Below are 23,268 nucleotides of genomic sequence, written 5' to 3'. Positions count from 1 at the left end.
CATGATAATGCAAGTAAAAAAAAAAAAACTATATTTTGTACAGTGGAAAAGGTATCAATAAGACTCGCTCCTTTCTTCCAATATAATGTACCCACAGGTGTTATCACTACTCCTGGTTGATGCAGCAATAACTGACCAAATTAATGAAAAACAGCTCCTTATAATATCAAGTCCTTGTACAGCTACACAAAAAAACTTCTTTCAGATGAATCCTCTACATCACCAGTACAACTGTCACTACCTTCACTATAATTCATTTTAGCTTGTTTCTGCATAAGAGAATTGCAAATCTCCCTTACATCCACCTGGGCTACAAAAGTTGAGCCATCATCATGAGAAACAATCCTGATATGTGCCACATGCTAAAACAACTGTAATGACTATCCATTATTCTTTATGAAAATCGGTTTCAACTGTACATGATACTGTATCAATGCCAGAACATGCAATACAGCTTGATGCTGTCTGCAGACAACAGCACAGTGCGCACACTGAAAAAAGTTCATTTTCATTATTACCTTTTTCTCAAGGAATGAAATTCAGCCCTGCACAACAGCTATATAGTTATTTTGCTTTCGCAGTCTGAATTATGCCCATGTCCACACATGCAGGTGACTAGTGCAGTTACTGCATCAAGATAAATGTAGTGTTAACATCCCTAATAAATGAGGAGGTCTTTACATGTGGAGTAATATGAACGATCTTCCTGCCTCTCCTCCAACCTTGGCATTAAAACTACCAAATAATCTTCCAAACATTTCTGTAGTCAACCAGAAACTGCTCTTAGAGCACGAAGTTTTGCACATTCTGATATTTATTGCTGGCCGTAATTTTTCATTTCCATCAATATTATCATACAACAGTGCAGCCAATTTTTCTTTGCTCATTCTCTCTCACACATATTTCCTCTTTGACAAGAATAGATTTCTGACGGGACTAACCTGTAAAAGACACAAAGCGTTTCAAACTGAAGCTTGGTGGCTAGTGGAATATATATATTCTTGTAACAGCTGTAGCAAAGTATTGTTCTTCAAACATTCCACAACCTCGTCCTCTCCACTTGAATTGGACAGTTTTTGAACTGATCTACCCAGACATTCAAAGCTCTCAGTCTTCAATCCCGATTAGCAGTGTGGTACCTTGGGTGTTCACTCAGAGTGTGTGTGTGTGTGTGTGTGTGTGTGTGTGTCTGATGGCATGTTTTCATTCCTATTTCATAGAACCATTTTAGGATAATGGAAATATTTCAATGATGATGCACAAATATGTTTAGTTTTCTGTGCAAAAGCTTCAGTATATAGAAAATCCTTTTAATAGGCCACATAGAGAAGATGATGGGTAACTGTATTTCTTTGCCATGACGGGTGGTTTAACTTTACAACTGTCTTCAACATTGTGAATAATATTCGTCTTCTGTTCAATAGCATGTTTTCTTCATTTACTCACAAGAAAATTTCTCGAGTACACCATTTCACAATTTGATGAAGGTTTTGTATCTTATGTGTAATGTATTTTAGGAAATATTTTCCATTTTCAAAAGCATTTTTTGTTAGGTTGGTTTGTGGGGGTTGAAGGGACCAGACTACAAAGGCCATCGGTCCCTTTTCCCATGATCATGAAACACCCACAAGAAATATAAAACAAGCAATGGAGATGACAAAGAACTACACAGAACAAGAAAGACACAGACAAAGACCAGACAAAAGGAAGTAAAAGCACACAGAATGGTACAGTGGCTGGCTGACCATGGAAACATAAAAGGAAGAGCCAACCACTAAGAGACACACTAAAAACCCCAATCTAAAACTGCTGGCCAAAGGCCAGACACAACACACAAAAGAAACGAACCCTCAGATTGAGCGATAAAAGCCCCCTGCTCGAATAAAACACAAAACTAAGCCTGCCATGGCAGCGTTATCCGTTAAAAGTACAGGGAGCGTATCCGGCAGTGCAAACGTCTGCCTGAGCACAGTTAAAAACGGACAGTCCAACAAAATGTGGACCACTGTCAATGCTGAACCACAGCGACAGAGAGGTCGGTCCTCGCAGCGCAATAAATAACCGTGGGTCATCCAGGTGTGGCCAATGCACAGCTTGCAGAGTACAACAGAGTCCTTGTGAGAGGCCCGCAAGGAGGAACGCCACACACTGGTAGTCTCCTTGACGACCCGAAGTTTGTTGGGTGAAGGCAGGGGGCGCCATTCATCACCCCAGGTACCGAGGACCTTCTGCCACAAAACTGACTGGAGAACACACTTCGAAAGGCCGATCTCCAAGGCCAATCTCCATTGGACAGACAGTAGAAGGCTAGGGCTGCAGACTGAAAGGTCGATGGCTGAGTACATGCCATGCGCCACACTGAAGTGTGTGTGGGCACCATTATTTAAGAGGGAAAGGTCGAGCTGTACCAACACTTGCACAGCAACAGTGCCTCGGCCTGTTGCCACCAATCCACCACACAAAGGTTTATGGGCATTAAAGTCGCCCAGTAACAGAAAAGGGGGCAGCAGTTGGGCTATCAGCGCAGCCAATACATGCTGTGGGACATCACCATCCGGTGGAAGATAGATACTGCAGACAGTAACAGCCTGAGGCATCCGCACCCAAACAGCGACAGCCTCTAAAGGTGTTTAAAGAGGTACACACTTGCTGTAAAGTGAGTTAAGGACATAGATGCAGACTCCACCAGATATCCTCGCATAAGTTGCCCGATTCTTATAATAACCCTAGTAGCCACGGAGGGTGAGGGTTCGCATCGCTGGAAACCAAGTTTCCTGGAGAGCAATACAGAAGAAAGGGTGAAGGCTGATAAGTTGGTGGAGCTCAGCAAGGCGATGGAAAAAACCACTGCAATTCCACTGGAGAATGACATTGTCCACAGCCGAAAAAGGTGTGAAGGGACCGAGGAGGCAGATTATGCCTCTGGGTCACCTGCTGCCACCGATTGAGTACCTGTGGGAGCAAAATCCATCGTGGTTGAGGTTCCAGCAAGATCTAGGTCCTCAGTGGGTGCCAGAATCTCCACCTCATCCTCAGACGCAGAGCTTGTAGGTAGTGGTGGTGTGGGTGCCACTGCAGTTTCCTTGTTCTTAGGGCTCTTCGGTTTTGATTTTTCGCACTGTTCCTTGGGTTGCTCTAGCTGAGAGGGCTTCTTTGATTCAGTCTCCGGGACTGAAGAGGACCACGAAAGCCCAATGACCAGCTACCTGTGGCTTCTTCAGCCACTGGCGGGTGTCTGCTTTGCCACTGGTAGGAACCTGGGAAGGGAGCGACCCAAGGGACCCCTTCCTACCAAGAGAAGCCGAGGCGACTTACGCTTCTCCTGCTTAGAAGTGGGGAGTAATGTCCCCGATGGTTGTGGGGGTGCTGCTCCCGAGGTAGGTGGTGTGAGAGCAACAGGGAGGGAAGTGCTCTCCACAATCAAGGGGGCAGTATGGTCTTACGGCTCTGAGTACTGACTGTAATTGGTGCAATGGATGGGGCTGTAACAGTAGTGATAGCAGTGGCATAAGATGTTGTCATGCACATGGGATGGAGCCCTTAAAATTTCCTTTTAGCCTCAGTGTAGGTCAGTCAGCCCAGGGTCTTGTATTCCATTATTTCCCTTTCCTTCTGTAGAATCCTATAGTCTGACAAGCAAGGGGAATGGTGCTCTCCACAGTTGACACAGATGGGAGGGTGGGTTACATGGAGTATTGGGATGAGATGGACGACCACAATCTCGACATATGAAGCTGGAAACACAGAGGGAAGACATATGATCAAACTACCAATACTTAAAGCACCGCAATGGGGGAGGGATATATGGCTTGACATCACAGCGGTAGACCATCACCTTCACCTTATCAAGTAATGTGTCACCCTCGAAGGCCAAGATGAAGGCATCGGTGGCAACCTGGTTATCCCTCGGACCCTGGTCGACGTGCCGAACGAAATCAACACCTCATCGCTCTAAGTTGGCGCGTAGCTCATCATCAGATTGTAAAAGAAGATCCCTTGTGGAAGATAACACCCTCGAACATATTTAAGCTTTTATGGGGCGTGATAGTAACAGGAACATCCCCTAGCTTGTCACAAGTGAGTAGTGCCCGTGACTGGACAGAGGATGCTTTTTTTTTATCAAGACTGACCCAGACCGCATTTTAGACAAGCCCTCCACTTTTTTCGTTGTTTCTGCAAGAGTGTTTTGACCCATTTTGTGTACCATGGGGGATCAGCTCCGTCGTCTGTTAATTTATTTGGTATAAATCTCTCAATTGCTGCCGATACTATTTCTTTGAATTCAAATGTTCATCTTTTGTCCTCCTTTCGGGACGCTGTCCGTTCCATTCGGCTGTTCTTCCGGGTGCTTTGCTGTCTCTGGCAGAGTTGCGGTGTCGTCGGCGGGCCTCAGGGATTTTTTATTTCTTCTCTACGGGTTTTGATTCCTGCTCTGAGTTTTTCTTTTGTTTCCTTCGCTACTTACTCGGTATACAGATCGAATAACATCAGGGATAGGCTACAACCCTGTCTCGCTCCCTTGCCGGCCGCTGCTTCCCTTTCGTGCCTCTCGACTCTTTGTGGCTGCCATCTGGTTTCTGTACAGGTTGTGAGCGGCCTTTCGCTTCCTGTGTTTTGCCTCAGCCACCTTCAGAGTTTGGAAGGGGGTGTTCCGGTCGGCATTGTCGGGGCTTTCTCTGGGTCTGCGGGTGCTGGATGCGTGGGTTTGCTTTTCTTTAGCCTCCCTTCGGAGATAAGTCGTGGTGTCACGCATGTTGCTCAAGTTTTTCAAAACTGATTGTTCGGTAATTTTCAAACCTGTCAGCACCTGCTTTCATTGTAATTGAAATTTTATGCTTCATAAATAACTTTTCATAATAACGAACATTTTTAACATCACAGTGTATGACGAATTTTCATATATGGACAGACTATGCACCGTAGAAGAAAGGAAAGCACGCTTTAATCACTATAAGAAACTAAAGTACTCTTTAATCATTAAAACAACCAGAACCAGTGCAATATGCGTTTGTAGGAGGACGTATCGTACAACGTCATGTCGACCTTCATCCGCCAGAAGGGTGTTTACGCCGCGGCTGGGACAGGGTGGCGTGGCACCCGACTGCGGGTGGGCATGGGGGGCGTGCCCGGTGGGCGTCGACTCTCAGGGATCAGGCAGTCAGACAGGCAGGCAGGCCGTCACCCAGTGAGCGTGAATTACTAGGCGCGACGTTTACAGATTTTAGTACGGGCGCGAGTTTCGCTGGACGCAGTTTTCATTCGTGCTACTCGGCTCCCGTTTATTTGCTCATTCTTCCCGTGAACTCGGAAACTGTTCCGGTTTCGTTGTTGGCAGCACGTCTTCTGTGGTCAGTCAATGATTGGTGGGCACATTTTCCTGGCCGCGAATCCGCAGAGGAGCAGCTAGAAAGTAGTAAGCTCTTTGTTCTTTGAGCTCTGGTGCTCTAACTCACGAAAATATGTGAAAGACACTTGGTGCTAGTGTGGAACAGGTCGATAGTAATTGTAAAACTTTTCTTTCCCAGAAGCCGAACGCAGTGTGCGGACGTATATGGAACGTTAAAAAGTTAACGTTTGTTTTATTAGTGTGACAGCAAACTTCACCTTACATAGTTTTACCTTTGAGGCAACAGTTGTATTCGACATCTTTTTCTTTTCTTTGGTTGTGACTGTGGTGTCATTTTATTGATTGCGTGTTATTGTCAGTATTCTGACGACTCAGCGAAGGTTTGTAATGCGGTTAAAAAAGTTATCTCTTTAGTGGCCACAACGCAAGAGAAATATGGGATGTAACCTTTCGATTTCGTTTATGAGATCGCATATCACTGGACTCGTGTAATGGTCTTTGTAACATGAATTTAAAAAAAAAATTAAAAAAAATACAGTAGCGTTGACTGGCCTACAGCGGATCATATTGTTAACCTTCAGCTGTCGTGTCAGATGACCTTGGCCGATTAGTGTGGGACCTGCATAGCGTCTTGGTACAGCTAGCAGGGAGGTGGGCCAGTCGTGTTCTGGGCCACTATACCATGTACGCATATGGACACGTCTCAGTGCCGTCGACGGTAATTTGCAGCCTCTGCTGTATCTAGTAGATAGTGTCGGAAGTTGCATGCGACTTTTCGCGGATGATGCTGTAGTATAGAGAGAAATTGCAGCAGTAGAAAATTGCACCAAAATACAGGAAGATCTGCAGCGGATAGACACTTGGTGCAGGGAGTGGCAACTGACCCTTAACATAGACAAATGTAATGTATTGCGAATACATAGAAAGAAGGATCCTTTATTGTATGATTATATGATAGTGGAACAAACACTGGTAGCAGTTACTTCTGTAAAATATCTGGGAGTACGAGTACGGAACGATTTGAAGTGGAATTATCATATAAAATTAATTGTTGGTAAGGCTGGTGCCAGGTTGAGATTCATTGGGAGAGTCCTTAGAAAATGTAGTCCATCAACAAAGGAGGTGGCTTACAAAACACTTGTTCGACCTATACTTGAGTATTGCTCATCAGTGTGGGATCTGTAGCAGGTCGGGTTGACAGAGGAGATAGAGAAGATACAAAGAAGAGTGGTGCGTTTCATCACAGGGTTATTTGGTAACCGTGATACCGTTACAGAGGTGTTTAGCAAACTCAAGTGGCAGACTCTCTGACACTTTCCAGCAGTCGTTCTTCCCGCGAACCATACCCGACTGGAACAGGAAAGGGAGGTAATGACAGTGGCACGTAAAGTGCCCTCCGCCACACACCATTGGGTGGCTTGCGGAGTATAAATGTAGAAACTTGTCCTATAAATGCTCTACAAAGAGCTGAGGCTTCATGGACAAAAAGGATTCCCCATCAACTCTCATACATACTAGGTACCAGGGCGAAGTAGCTTCGCTGTCATTCTTAGCCTTTCATTCCTCCCATGGTGTGGCTTCGTTCCTCCCATGGTGTGGCCATGGAGGGAAACAATTTGGGGTCATATGTGTTTCCATTTAATTGAGCCCTGGAACACTTCGAGACTGCTGGCGGCTGGTCACCAGCAAGAGAAGATGTGCCACACTTCATTGTGTCTTCCATCCTGATGCCACACACTCCAACCAGGGGCCCTCCACATAGGTGCCACCCAGCCACAGAAAGCGCCACCTGGCAGGATGGCCATTGCCGGGAGTCCCGATGCCCCAGGGAGATAGGTATCTACTCCTCGGCATATGTGGGGAGTTAACGGCACAGTTTAATTCTTAATTTCTTTGCGTGTTTTTGGTATTTGCATTGTTTAATTCATAAATTTCGTGAGTATTATAGTATTTGATAGTTGTAGCAAAATGTTTTAGTACCTGAATAGTGTAAAATCGCATAGTCTTCTTCCGCTGCCGAGCAGTGTGTCAGCAGTGCGCAAGTAGCAGCACTACTGCATTTATTAGGCAATCTTGTATTTTATAACCGTTTAAATTGTGTGTCGAATTGATTGTGCTCTCTGTAGATCATTTCAGACGTTCTTTGCACAACAGTTTTTAGCACGGATAGGGACTGCAACTGCTGTGTTCGGATGCAGGCTGAGTTGGCATCCCTTCGCTCCCAGCTTCAGGCAGTGTTGGCTTCGGTCACACAGCTTGAGGCTGTTGCCAATGGGCACCACTGTGGGGGTCCGGATGGGGGTTTGTCGGGGACGGCCAGCTCGACCTACGCATCCCCCGATCGGACTACGACTGTGGCTGCCCGGGATACTGCCCACATTGAGGATGATCCCTCACCTGTGGTAGAGTGGGGAGTTGTCTCGAGGTGTGGCAGGGGGCGAAAGACATTCCGGAGGGCTGAACGGAAGGCCTCTCCAGTTTGTCTGACGAACCGGTTTCAGGCTCTGTCTCCGGCTGATACTGATCTTCAGCCGGACATGGCTGCTTGTCCTGTTCCAGAGGTTGCCCCTCAGTCTGCAAGATCCGGGCGGTCGCAGAGGGTGAGCTTACTGGTAGTTGAGAGCTCCAACGCCAGGCGCGTAATGGGGCCCCTTAGGGATATGGCAGCAAGAGAGGGGAAGAAAACCACTGTGCACTCCGTGTGCATACCGGGGGGAGTCATTCCAGATGTGGAAAGGATCCTTCCGGATGCCATGAGGGTACAGGGTGCACCCATCTGTAGGTGGTTGCTCATGTCGGCACCAATGATGTGTGTCGCTATGGATCGGAGGAAATCCTCTCTGGATTTCGGCGGCTATCTGATTTGGTGAAGACTGCCAGTCTCGCTAGCGGGATGAAAGCAGAGCTCACCATCTGCAGCATCGTCGACAGGACTGACTGCGGACCTTTGGTACAGAGCCGAGTGGAGGGTCTGAATCAGAGGCTGAGACGGTTCTGCGACCGTGTGGGCTGCAGATTCCTCGACTTGCGCCATAGGGTGGTGGGGTTTCGGGTTCCGCTGGATAGGTCAGGAGTCCACTGCACGCAGCAAGCGGCTACACGGGTAGCAGGGGTTGTGTGGCGTGGACTGGGCGGTTTTTTAGGTTAGATGGCCTCGGGCAAGTACAGAAAGGGCAGCAGCCTCAAAGGGTGCAGGGCAAAGTCAGGACATGCGGGGGCCAAGCAGCAATCGGTGTTGTAATTGTAAACTGTCGAAGCTGCATTGGTAAAGTACCGGAACTTCAAGCGCTGACAGAAAGCACCGAAGCTGAAATCGTTATAGGCACAGAAAGCTGGCTGAAGCCAGAGATAAATTCTGCTGAAATTTTTACAAAGGCACACACGGTGTTTAGAAAGGATAGATTGCATGCAACCGGTGGTGGTGTGTTTGTCACTGTTAGTAGTAGTTTATCCTGTTGTGAAGTAGAAGTGGATGGTTCCTGTGAATTATTGTGGGTGGAGGTTACACTCAACAACCGAGCTAGGTTATTTGTTGGCTCCTTTTACCGACCTCCTGCCTCAGCAGCATTAATGGCAGAACAACTGAGAGAAAATTTGGAATACATTTCACATAAATTTTCTCAGCATGTTATAGTTTTAGGTGGAGATTTCAATTTACCAGATATAGACTGGGACACTCAGATTTTTAGGACAGGTGGTAGGGACAGAGCATCGAGTGACATTATACTGAGTACACTATCCGAAAATTACCTCGAGCAATTAAACAGAGAACCGACTCGTGGAGATAACTTCTTGGACCTACTGATAACAAACAGACCCGAAATTTTCGACTCAGTAAGTGCAGAACAGGGAATCAGTGATCATAAGGCCGTTGCAGCATCCCTGAATATGGAAGTTAATAGGAATACAAAAAAAGGGAGGAAGGTTTATCTGTTTAGCAAGAGTAACAGAAGGCAGATTTCAGACTACCTAACAGACCAAAACGAAAATTTCTGTTCCGACACTGACAATGTTGAGTGTTTATGGAAAACATTCAAGGCAATTGTAAAATACGTTTTAGACAGGTACGTGCCGAGTAAAACTGTGAGGGACGGGAAAAACCCACCGTGGTTCAACAACAAAGTTAGGAAACTACTGCGAAAGCAAAGAGAGCTTCACTCCAAGTGTAAACGCAGCCAAAACCTCTCAGACAAACAGAAGCTAAACAATGTCAAAGTTAGCGTAAGGAGGGCTATGCGTGAAGCGTTCAGTGAATTCGAAAGTAAAATTCTATGTACCGACTTGACAGAAAATCCTAGGAAGTTCTGGTCTTACGTTAAATCAGTAAGTGGCTCGAAACAGCATATCCAGACACTCCGGGATGATGATGGCATTGAAACAGAGGATGAAACGCGTAAAGCTGAAATACTAAACACCTTTTTCCAAAGCTGTTTCACAGAGGAAGACCGCACTGCATTTCCTTCTCTAAATCCTCACACAAACAAAAAAATGGCTGACATCGAAATAAGTGTCCAAGGAATAGAAAAGCAACTGGAATCACTCAACAGAGGAAAGTCCACTGGACCTGACAGGATGCCAATTCGATTCTACACAGAGTACGCAAAAGAACTTGCCCCCCTTCTAACAGCCGTGTACCCCAAGTCTCTAGAGGAACGGAAGGTTCCAAATGATTGGAAAAGAGCACAGGTCGTCCCAGTCTTCAAAGAAGGGTCATCGAGCAGATGCGCAAAACTATAGACCTATATCTCTGATGTTGATCTTCAAGAAGGGTCATCGAGCAGACGCGCAAAACTGACGTCGATCTCTTGTAGAATTTTAGAACATGTTTTTTGCTCGCGTATCATGTCGTTTTTGGAAACCCAGAATCTACTCTGTAGGAATCAACATGGATTCCAGAAACAGCTATCGTGTGAGACCCAACTCACTTTATTTGTTCATGAGACCCAGAAAATATTAAATACAGGCTCCCAGGTAGATGCTATTTTTCTTGACTTCCGGAAGGCGTTCGATACAGTTCCGCACTGTCGCCTGATAAACAAAGTAAGAGCCTACGGAATATCAGACCAGCTGTGTGGCTGGATTGAAGAGTTTTTAGCAAACAGAACACAGCATGTTGTTATCAATGGAGAGGCGTCTACAGACGTTAAAGTAACCTCTGGCGTGCCACAGGGGAGTGTTATGGGACCATTATTTTTCACAATATATATAAATGACCTAGTAGATAGTGTCGGAAGTTCCATGCGGTTTTTCGCGGATGATGCTGTAGTATACCGAGAAGTTGCAGCATTAGAAAATTGTAGCGAAATGCAGGAAGATCTGCGGCGGATAGGCAATTGGTGCAGGGAGTGGCAACTGACCCTTAACATAGACAAATGTAATGTATTGCGAATACATAGAAAGAAGGATCCTTTATTGTACGATTATATGATAGTGGAACAAACATTGGTAGCAGTTACTTCTGTAAAATATCTGGGAGTATGCGTGCGGAACGATTTGAAGTGGAATGATCATATAAAATTAATTGTTGGTAAGGCTGGTACCAGGTTGAGATTCATTGGGAGAGTCCTTTAAAAATGTAGTCCATCAACAAAGGAGGTGGCTTACAAAACATTCGTTCGACCTATACTTGAGTATTGCTCATCAGTGTGGGATCTGTACCAGATCAGGTTGACGGAGGAGACAGAGAAGATCCGAAGAAGAGCGGTGTGTTTCGTCACAGGGTTATTTGGTAACCGTGATAGTTTAGCAAACTCAAGTGGCAGACTCTGCAAGAGAGGCGCTCTGCATCGCGGTGTAGCTTGCTCGCCAGGTTTCGAGAGGGTGCGTTTCTGGATGAGGTATTGAATGTATTGCTTCCCCCTACTTATACCTCCCGAGGAGATCATGAATGTAAAATTAGAGAGATTCGAGCGCGCACGGAGGCTTTCAGACAGTTCTTCTTTCCGCGAACCATACGCGACTGGAACAGAAAAGGGAGGTAATGACAGTGGCATGTAAAGTGCCCTCCGCCACACACCGTTGGGTGGCTTGCGGAGTATAAATGTAGATGTAGATCAGCAGGGCAATCCCTGTGTTGTCAGGGGGCTACAATCAACATGGTACATGGCGGCCCCACCACAACGGACTGGCTACCGTGCTGGATATCAGGTGCAAAGAAGTTGATGGTCCTCGTCGGTGCAGAAAGCGACACAGCATAGTGGATGGCGGAAACTGCACCCAGGAATGTATCCTCGTCAAAGAGATGGAGAGTTAGCAGGACTGCAATGCCATGATGAGAAAGTGGGCTAAAGGTCTCATTGTGCAATGGACAGGATGCACCATGTAAGGCGCCCTTCCTCAATTGGCTCGCTCTTTGGAAAAAATTTGGAAGTATAGAGGTCAAACCGTACAGGGGACCATCACATAAAGGCAGAGACATCTGAGACTACTTTTAGTTGCCTCTTATGATAGGCAGGAATACCGCAGGCTTATTCTAACCGCTGGACCCGCGGGGGCGATTTTTTGTTATATTATGGCAAGTTAACTACATGCTTACTGTGTAAGCTGATGTATCATTATGGAAACTTGATAGTAATGTAAACACGTGAAAATTTATAGTTACTAATACTTCATCTCCTACAGATACTTGGAAATGTGAACCAAATTTTACTTTACACCAGAAAGAGAAAAGCAATAAATTTTAGCTTTTTGCATTACAATGTGGCAGTTCATCCACAGCATGAGTTACATGCAAATTGTCATAATTTAATGAGACACACACTTGATATGTGTTAAACACACAAGATATAGTGAACAAAAATGATGAATAGCAGGAGCAAACAGAACTATTGCTTATACTCACAGATTTCTGCAACCATTATATAATGGAAAATGGGGCTGAGCAAAAGATACTAAAGGTCAAATGAATCCGAGATTTTCCAATACACCATTGAGCTCAACACGGTATTGAGTGCTACTCGAACAATCAAGTGACATTTGACTCATGCAGCAAAAGTGCAAGGGATACACAAGAAACTGTAACATACCTATGTCTGCCTAAAATTTGATTTGCTCCTTATCAATTTGAACAAATCTGCAACAGGAGTTCTCCTGTAGTGTATACTGATATATAAACATTTATAGTGATTTTTAAGTAAAGCTAACAGTCAAATGTGAAAATATTGTCCTCAAAAATTAATACTTGACTCTAAACCAATCAGATGAAAAAATAATACTTCATTTGGCTATTGGAGTCTATAATGAGATACCAAGTGAGTTACAAATGAACATTTTTTCTCTGTTTATAAATTAGAGTAATGAGTAACAAGTTTACCAACTTTTAACCATATTGGAAACAAGATGGTAAACATCCAGGTGAAACAAGGGAGAAATTTAATTAGGAACTAAATGCCTAAAAACAAAATAAATAATATTGAACAAACTATAGTTATGATTGAGAGAATAAATTACAACTGCATTACCCATTGTGGAGGTTGTACTAACAGACATTGCTAGATCATAGAATGAGCAAAAGTTTGGAAATTAGACTGAATCATGATTGTGATCATTTATGATTAATTGCTGTTCATATATATGAGCTGCACCCAACAAGGTCTGGAGTCAGTGTTTAAATAATAATAATAATAATAATAATAATAATAACAATTTCCTATAGGAGCAGTACATAAGTAGCTGAAGACTATCTTTACATTCTTCACTTTAAACTCTGTAAGTAGGCTTTTGCGGCCTCTGCCATTATCTTTAGGATGTCAAATATTTACATTTGTAAATCATTTATCTCATTGAGCTTGGGCATGAAATACAGGTATTTCAGTGTTACCCCTAAATGAAACCATGTTGGACATGTCAAAGACCTACTCTTCTCCTTCAGATCCCTACAGTGGAAACACTTCTTTGCCACCAATTCCTCCAGCCAAAGTGAACCTAATCCCAATGGAGAACCTTGCCTCTCCCAGTTCCTATCACCATCGAACTGTGACCCTCTCCCCTTATCACCTCCTAGTCTGCTTCCAAGAATTCCTTACCTCCAAACTTGGCCTCACCATCCTTCCCCATGTCCCTTCCTAAAGACATTAACCTTTTGGCAGAAGAAAAGACAGCCATACACAACGTGAAAACAGAACCAGACCTAATCATCTTCCCTGCAGACAAAGGCTCCACCACTGTTGGGATGAGTCGCAGTGACTACCCGACAAAATGCCAACACTGACTCTTCCACCAACAAACTCTGCCTGACTGATCCCATCCCAGAAGTCCAACATAACCTCCCATCACCAATGAAATCCTAGAACCTCTCACCTGAGTTCATCTCCCTCCTCACCCAAACAACATCCCACACACCTTCTACATGCTCCCCAAAATTCAAAAACCAAATAATCCTGGATGCCCCACTGCAGCTGGCTACTGCACTCCCACTGAAAGAATTTCCACTCTTGTTGATCAACACCTCCAACCAAATGCCCAAAACCCAGCCTCCCACATCAAAGATACTAACCACTTCCCTTACCATCTTTCCACCATCTCCCGCCCATTTACCTCATGGATCCCTACTCATCACTGTTGATGCCACATCAACATCTCATCCGCATGGCTTCACTGCTATCAAACACTATCTTTTCAAAATGTCCCATCAGACTCCTAACTCAGTACCTCACACACCTTACCAACTATATCTTGGCACACAATTACTTTGTCTTTAAAGGGAAGGTATACAAACAAATCAGTGTCACAGCCATGGACACCCACATGGCACGCCCCTATAGGTATGCCAACTTATTTATGGGCCATCTAGAGGAAACCTTCCTAGCCTCACAAAACTCCCAACCCCTAGTCTGGGTCAGTGTCACTGATGATACCTTCATGATCTGGGCCAAGGGCCAAGACACCCTGTCCAAATTCCTTCACAACTGCAACACCTTTTCTCTCCTCTGCTTCACCTGGTCCTCCTTTGTCTAATGTGCCACCTTCCTGAACATTGATCCCACCTCTCTGATAGCTCTGTCCACACTGAACCCACAAACCACCAACAGTACCTGCATTTCGACAGCTGCCATCCCTTCCACACCAAAAAATGCCTCCCATACAGTCTAGCCACTCGTGGATGATACATCTGCAGTGATGAGAACTCCCTTGCCAGTACACCTCCGTCCTCACAAAGGCATTTGCAGACATGCAATACCCCCAAACCTACTCCATAAACAAATTACACACACACACACACACACACACACACACACACACACACACACACACACACACACACACACACACAAATCCTCCTACCACCACTACCACCACCACCACCACCACCACCACCACCACCACCAATCACCTACAGTTGTAGAACCAACTACAGAATTAAAAATAACATGTTGAAGTAATTAATGTTTGGGTGTTCCATTTAATCAAAGTCAACAGTTCCTCTGAGGAGTAGCCATTTTGAAGACAAAATATGACATTCATAATTGACATTGTGCTATCAACACAATTCAGTATTGTGCAATAACCTCCAGCTCTTGTTACACAGAGATGGCTACCTAAAAGGAAAAAGGAAAGCACAAAGTTTAGGATTCCATGCCCTATCAACGTCAAGGATGCTAGAGATGAAACACAAGCTCGGATTAGAAAAGGATGCAAAATGAATGGGGGAAGGGGTTATGGAGGGAGGGGAGGGGGGGGGGGGGAGGAGGAGGAGGAGGAGGAGGAGGAGGAGGAGGAGGAGGAACTGGGGCCTCATGTAAGAAACTGTCCTAGCATGGGAAACCACGGGAAACTTAAATAAGAATGGTCAGGGAGGGTTTTGAATCCTATTCATCCAGGGTATGGGTTCAGTGTTGCAACCATTAACTCATATTGTGAGGTAAGAAGCTGAAGGGCAAAGAAAAATGTACAGGCAGTAATTCCTACCTACCACTTGTCAACATGGAGACGTGAAAATTTACCATTTTAAGATTGCAGATAAGACAGAAAAAATGCGCCAATCAAAGTCTATTGACCTAATGGTTGCAATACCTATAATATTTGTTTCAATGATTACTAAATCCTTACTATCTCATTGATTACACACAGTATAAATATTATTTTGTTTAACAAAAGGGGTACAATACATTCCTTTCAGTATTTGGAAGTGTCAAGTGGTGGAAGATTTTGTAACTGAAATATTATCACAAGGAGTTTTAAAAAACATCACACATGAGTAAAATATGGTAATATTAAATTCAAAATTTGACAGTTTAGTAAAACAGTTATTGTTTGTAAATAAAGAAGTATCATACCATATCCGTGGTAGTCTGGTCTTCGATAATCATCATAGTCAGGTCTAGAACCGGACCTACTCGTTGGACGTGACCTGGACAGATTAAGATAGAGATTATTTCACAAAACAAAGAAAACTCTCTTTTAGAAAACAAACAAATACTACACATTCGACTTACCGATGGTTCTCCCTTTTGTACGGATCATCATCATAGTACCTTCCATAATATTCATCTCTTCCAAAATCTGTTCTGTCTCTATCATGTCGTCTCCTCTCACGCTCCCTCCCTGATGATCTGAAGGAGAAAATATATAGTAGCAATATCTACAATTTATGAATAAATCTGTGAAAAAATACGTTCAGTTCAAAAACTTAGAAGTACAAAATTTTCCACTGCCAATGCTTATAATTCTTCAATTATTGTACGTGAGCATATTGCTACTGAGACTGTTTCAGCAGTCACTTTTTGCTTTTATTTACAAAGTGTCACCATTAGTGGGTCTGTAAACACACCATCCACAATACATTACATTTTGTTGCCTACAGATTAAAAATAATTTTGCTTATGAAGAAGTTACTTGATGTTTTTAATCCGTAAGTATCAAGATGTAAGAATGTATTATGTATGGTGTATTTACATAACCACCACTGATGTGATGCTTTGTAAATAAAAGCAAAACACATCTGGTGTAACAGTCAATTGTCTCTTAAATTACAATATGCTTATGACGCAGGGGAGGGTGGATGGAGGGTGGTGGTAAGGGGGTGGGGACTTACGTTCCAGCTACTCAGGAAGAGGGTCATCAAACCAAATTTATAAATTTTGTTTTTATATTTTTTTAAATTTATTCCATAATCAAGAAGTTCAAAAAATATCAACAGCAACTAAGCAACAGGACCTTTCATTAGGATACAAAAAATGAAAATCACAAATAAGTTTTTGGGTCCCTTTTCAATGCCCAATTTTTCAACATTTCTGTTCTGCCTCTTTTTAAAAGAGACATTGGTTTGTTTCTTCTTCCTGCGCTTTAATTCCCTTTAAAAATTTCTCTGTGGTTTCCTTTACAGCTCACTCAATGTACAGATTGAATAACATAAGGGTAGGCTGTTAAAACTATGTCCAATTCCCTTCGCAACTACAACTCCCCTTTAATGTCTTTTGACTCATTACCGCAGTTTGGTTCTGTACAAGTTTTAGATAATCTTTCAGTCCTTGTATTTTATCCATACTACCTTCAAAGACTGTATTTCCAGTCAAATTGTCAAAAGCTCTGTCTTCCTAGATATCTTCCTTAATTCCAATTCTTGGAACTTTATAATTAGGCTTTCGTAGAATGTTTTGTGTGTACCTTTAAGTATCTACCAGTTTAGGATTTTCAGGATTTTAACGGCATTCTCACATGGGTCAAACAAACGTGTGTAACATTTATGCTCTACTTCCTTGTATAGATTCAATACCACTGTTAATCTTATTTAGTGTAGGTCCTACACATTTCAGCAATATTCTAGACTGCATCACACAACAGTTTTGTAAGCAATTTCTTTTATAGACTGATAGTGTCTCAGTATCCTACCAGTGGACCATAGTCTGCCTCTGCTTTACCTACTACTGAGCTTATGAGATAAATCCACTGCATAACCACACTGCTAGGAGATAAATATTCAATTTTTGACATATAATACAATGGATTTCAGATGTGATGTATAGGGTGCCGAGCAAAGAGAAATGCAATTTCAGCTAAGTTCATGGTAGTGAAAAGCACATGTGAAACACTGAAAGAGACACCGATGTGCATTACAAATTGCTCCAGGCAGTGATCCACCATAGGCATTTTTGAAATGTTCTAGGCGATAGTTACTTTTACTAACAGTAACGTTATAATGCAGCAAAAAGTTATAATGACAAAGTAATTAGACAAAAAAATGAAATGGGGATGATTAGAGTACAACAATCATTTATCAAAGTCAATCCAGAGTGAGACAGTTTGAGTAATGTAGTAAACGTAAGTCCACACGATGTCTGTTTAGTCACGTCACAATCGCAGGCGCACGGGAATAAAAGGGCACGGACAAAAATTTATGGGAAGAATGCATGTATCATGAGCTTTCTTGTGTCCACACATTGCCTCATTGTGTGAGCAATCTGCTATGGATCCCCTACTTTGCTTGGGAGTGGGTGCTGTGTTTATTGTTATGAAAAGATGGCACAAAAAGAAAATGCAAATGCAACTGTACATAAACAACTATCGGAGGTATGAGAAATACGAAGTGGTGACAATGTTTTGGGTGCAAGTTTTAGGAGAACTTCACAGAAAGATTTTAGATTTTATGCTTGGGAAACTGTGGTAAGGCTGGCATTAATATTTTGTTAGCTCGTAACCGGTGACTTACATACCAGTTTGAACGATTTATTTTGCATTTAAAAACAAAGCATTTTGGGCATTATTCCCAAAACTGAGAACTACTTAAGGGAGGCTTGAAGTCATTATTTGAAAGTTAATTAACTTCTAATGCATCATTTGTATTTTATTTTTAAAAAACTATTGTTTACACAACTTTAATAAGGAAAGATAGATTAATATGTATATTAACATCCTCAAACTCGACAAATAAGAGATTTTTCCACTAGAATGCAGGTTGTGTTTTCCAATTCTGTATTTCTGCATCATCGGTGTCCTTTACTACTGTTTATAGTAGTTTGCTGAGGAGCTGCACATACGCCAGCATTTCTTTTGTTCAGATGTCAGGTTTCTCAGTTCATCTAGACATGGATACTCTACAAATCACACTTAAATGCCTGCCAGAAGGTTCATCAAAACACCTTCAGAATAATTCTCTCCCATTCCAGCCTCGAACAGCGCATGGAAAAAATAAACACCTACATTTTTATGTGAAAGTTCCAATTTTCCTTATTCTATTATGATGATCATTTTTCCCAATGTAGGGTGGCATCAACAAAATGTTTTCACATTTGGAGGAGAAAGTTGGTGATTGAAATTTTGTGAGAAGATTCCGCCACAACGAAAAACGATTTTGTTTTAATGAAGTCCACCCCAAATCTTGTATCATGTCAGATACATTCTCTCCGCCATTTCTTGATAATACAAAACGTGCAGTAATGTACTCCATTAACCCTGTCTGGTAAGGGTCCCACACCACGTAGCAGTACTCCAAAAGGAGATGGACAAATGTAGTGTAAGCAGTCTCTTTAGCAGACACGTTGCATCTTCTAAGTGTTCTGCCAATAAATGCAGTCTTTGGTTCGCCTTCCCCACAACATTTCCTATCTGTTCTTTCCAATTTAAGTTGTCGATAATTGTAGTTCGTAGGTATTTACTTGAGTTTTTGGCCTTTAGATTTGACTGATTTACGGTGTAGCCGAAGTTTAACGGATTCCTTTTAGCACTCGTGTATATGGCCTCACACTTTTCAGTATTTAGGCTCAACTGCCAATTTTACACCATAAAGATATCTTTTCTAAGTTGTTTTGCAATATGTTTTGATCTTCTGATGATTTAACTAGATGATAAATGACAGAATCATCTGCAAATAACCTAAAATGGCTGCTCAGATTGTCTTCTAAATTGTTTATATAGATAAGGAATAGCAGAGGGCCTATAACACTACCATGGGGAATGATAGAAATCAGTTCTGTTTTACTCAATGACTTTCCAACTACTACTACGACCTGTGACATGCAAAGCTGAGCACAAAAAAAAAAAGCATCATGTGAACAAACTTCAATAAAGTAGAGGGAAACTATATCGCAGAACTGTGTTGGAAGAAATAAATACACTTGAAAGAGCAACCTGTAACAAAGAAAGAACAGCTCTTCCAGATGAATTCAGAGAGGCTCAGGAAAATGCCGACAGACAGAGAGTGCATATCTAGACACATACCTCATGTCCTCTTAAGTGGTTAACTCTGAAACATCTAATGCCATCTTCAATGTGCTATTTTCTGTATTCCAATGATAAACTGGATACGTTTTGTTTTGTGAACACTTACGAATAGCTGCAGCAAAATACAGTATCTACTCATTTATTGAGAAACCTGAAACCTTTTTAGATATCTCATAGATATGCCGTACATACACCTATATTTTTATATCATGTTACTGTATGCAAGAATTGGGACTGTACTAATGTTGCTCCAGTAATTACAAACTTTTCAATACTTGCTTCTCTACGCTGATGCTGAGGCTCTTGAACTGAAGTAAAATGCTTTCATTAAACTTAATTATACAATTTGCTTTCATGCAAAATTAAATATTTTTGTGTTCCTCGATCACAATGCATGTTCTCTGACTGCGAATTATTACAGCATTTTTCTTAATTCATTGCAAAACTGTTCACTATGGTCCTACCATAACACCATCCATCAACATATAAATGTTACTTTCCAGTGAACAATTACTAGTCCAGCAATGAAATTTTCCATCGCCATCATGCCTTTCATATCAAATCGTATGTGGGGAACAGATATTAAAAAACCTATGTCCACAGCTTTCAAACATTGCTTTTCAAACATTGAAGGATGACGTGTCAATACAGAAACAAACAAAATCAAAATCCCTATGCATGCCTGAAGAAACATTATCTTTGTATTTTTGTGTTCACCATCAAGAGTGAGCCATTTTCAGTCCCCTTAGTAACAGTTTATCTCACATTCTGGACATTACTTTACAACCACAATAACCTATCCATGCCAGTGCTGTGTTAAGAAGTGCGACCAACAATTACTGCACATTGCTGCTTGGTCGAAAGTTTCCTCAAAGTTTTGTCATTCAACATACAACTCATTCACATAAAATAGGCAATAACTATAGCTTCACTCACAAGATGAAGTAACTAAGGCTTTTAAAAAGTTGCTGGTTTTACATTACTGAAATTTACTAGTCCCTTTAAAATTCACATTTATTCTTCAGTCCCAGTCATCCCCTCTTAGTTATTTTCTTGCATTTTGCATTATCACCTTCCCAGATCCAAGTACCATCCTAACCAGAAGCAAAACCCACCAAAACTGTCAACTTTATTGGTATTAATACATAATAAAATACTATTCCATTTCCCAAACTGTAACTAAAAATTAGAACACCACATTTAAGTATGACAATATCCCATGGATATCTCCCACATAAAACAAAAAACACAAATAGTTAAGGACCATTAATTTTGAAAGCTGAGAAAAAGCGCAAGCAGGAAGAAAACATATGGAAATTACAATGAGACACAGCCAAAACAACACAAATCCGATCATGGAATGGGGACTGACAAGATTCAAATTTATGCAATGTTAAGGAAAAAATTAGATTCATTATGGAAAACACACACACACACACACACACACACACACACACACACACACACACACACACACTGATTACTAGCTGGGTTCATCACTATGACAGCAGGAATCGTCAATACCTGTGATCTGCACGTTCCCTATTTCGCTTTTCCTGTCCTTCCCTTTCATCTCTCTCTCTGTCCCCACGTCTTCTATACCTCTCATACCCTTCTCGTGGTACAGGTCTTTCACGTCTATCACGGTCACTTAAACAATCTTCTGTGTCTGCTTCATCTTCTGATCTTTCATAGCTGAAACATTGATTAAAATATTTTTATTCACTCATTTAACCTACACAAGTCATTAAAAACAACATAATTTTAAACTTGGTAAAAGTTACATGCACAGTACCTTCCTCTACGACGTCCTCCACGCTCATCCTCTCGTGATCGACGACGATAATGCCCTCTGTCTTCAGATTCGTGAGGTCTATCATGTTCATATGATCGCCTCGGTTCCCTTTCATCACGATAACGCCCGGGTGACTGGCTGTGAGAGTCGTAATATTCGTGCCTGCGCAGTTCTCTATCTTGCACATCTTGATCATCTGCCACACGTCGTTCACGGTCTTTGGTGCTGACCTCTCTCCGTATGTTACTGGAACAGTCACAGTAAAACAAAATATACTATGGCGAAGATGTTATTCTCAAATATACAATAATGCAACACTTTGCCAGGTTTAAAGACAATATAACTCAGATCTTTAGATAAATACAAAAGATACAGAAGAAGAAAATGCGAACAATGAACTGTGACAGTTGCGAATATACACAAAATATCAATACAGTACATATGTGTGAATAATGGATTACCTATGGATTCAATGTGTTGTTATGTTTCTGACTCTAAACTCATTGTTTGAATTACCCTACTACACGAGTACCAACTTACTACAGTTTATGGAAAACTAATAACCTATTTTAGTCACTACGTCACTACTTGAGAAAATTTTCACACTCAGGTACACCAACACAATACTTTTGAAAATAAAGCTTCCAGGAAGAAGTTGTAATTTTAACTAATTGAAGTGTTCTGGGCCAAACCAGTTCACCTATCAAATTTCTCCACAGCCTCAGCATTCATCTGTAAAACAAACTGCTGACTGGATACCACTACAATGCAACACTAATTTTGATCACTGCTCTTGTCCAATGACTCCTAAGACAGTGTTAATAGCACAAAACTTTTTGTTTTGTGACCTTTCCATGAAAATGGCTTATGACTTATGCATGACAGTATCATTATTGACCATGTAATATACTAATACTCTGGCACATTACTTTCACAGATGATGCATCAGAAAGAAGGGGGATGGTCAGAATTCAACTTCAACTGTTATCAGAACGAGGTCAGACGAGTACAGGGCTATAAATACACAATTAAATTGGCGTAATACAGTAGACTAATAATGAATACAAAAATATGAAGATGGGTAAGCTTCTATGATCAGCATAGTGAACACGTTATCATAGCCAAGATATACACAAAGCTAACACCCACGACGACAGTACAAGTTTATATGCCAAATGGCTCTGCAGACAGAGAGACTGAAAGAATGTATGATGAGATAAAAGAATTTATTCAGATAGTTAAGTGAGGCAAACATTTAATTGTTATAGAAGACTGGAAGTTGGGAGTGGGAAAAGAAAGAAAAGGAAAAACAATAAGATAACATGGAATGGGGGAAAGGAATGAAAGAGCAAGCCACCTGGTAGAATTCTGCACAGAGCACAACTTAATCAATACAAATATTTGGTTTAAAACTCATAAAAGAAGGTTGTATACTTGGAAAAGCCCTGGAGAGACAGGAATATTTCAAATAGATTACATAATGGAAAGAGTGAGATTTCAAAATCAGATCTTAAACTGCAAAATATTTTAAGGGGCAGAAGTGGACCACAATTTATTGGTTATGAACTGCCGATTAAAAATGTAGAAATTGCGGAAAGGTAGTAAAAATTAAGAGATGGGATGTGGGCAAGTTGAAAGAACCAAAAATTGTTAAGAGTTTCAAAGGGAGTATTAGGCAACGACTGACAAACAGGACAAACGGACACAATAGAAGAGCAATAGGTAACTTCACGAGATGAAATAGTGAAGGCAGCAGAGAATTAAGCAGGCATGAAGACAAAGTCCAGTAAAATTCATTGAATAATGCAAGACATACTGAATTCAAATGACTAAGGTGAAATTATAAATATGAAGCAAATGAAGCAGGAAAAAGGGAATACAGACATCTAAAAAATGGGACTTGTAGGAAGTGCAAAATGGTGAAGCAGGAATAGCTAGACAAGAAATTCAATAACGCAGAAGCATGCAT

General features: G+C 41.9%; 1 protein-coding gene across 3 annotated transcripts in view; it reads right to left on the bottom strand.

The window, feature by feature from the left end:
• Nucleotides 1–23,268, bottom strand: part of LOC124723218 (protein transport protein Sec16A-like) — a 228,572-nt gene that overhangs the window by 118,695 nt on the left and 86,609 nt on the right. For all 3 annotated transcript variants that reach the window (XM_047248405.1, XM_047248404.1, XM_047248406.1), the window contains exons 7-10: nucleotides 21,300–21,545; nucleotides 21,029–21,199; nucleotides 15,781–15,897; nucleotides 15,622–15,695 (exon numbers count right to left, since the gene is read on the bottom strand). In XM_047248405.1, coding sequence (XP_047104361.1) covers nucleotides 15,622–15,695; nucleotides 15,781–15,897; nucleotides 21,029–21,199; nucleotides 21,300–21,545 — 608 coding nt within the window. The remainder of the gene's footprint in view (nucleotides 1–15,621; nucleotides 15,696–15,780; nucleotides 15,898–21,028; nucleotides 21,200–21,299; nucleotides 21,546–23,268) is intronic.

The sequence above is a fragment of the Schistocerca piceifrons genome, chromosome X (genome assembly GCF_021461385.2).
Source record: "Schistocerca piceifrons isolate TAMUIC-IGC-003096 chromosome X, iqSchPice1.1, whole genome shotgun sequence".
NCBI classification, from domain to species: Eukaryota; Metazoa; Arthropoda; class Insecta; order Orthoptera; family Acrididae; genus Schistocerca; species Schistocerca piceifrons.
The sequence above is the reverse complement of the archived record's forward strand: the minus strand, read 5'-3'. Positions and strand labels throughout refer to the sequence as shown.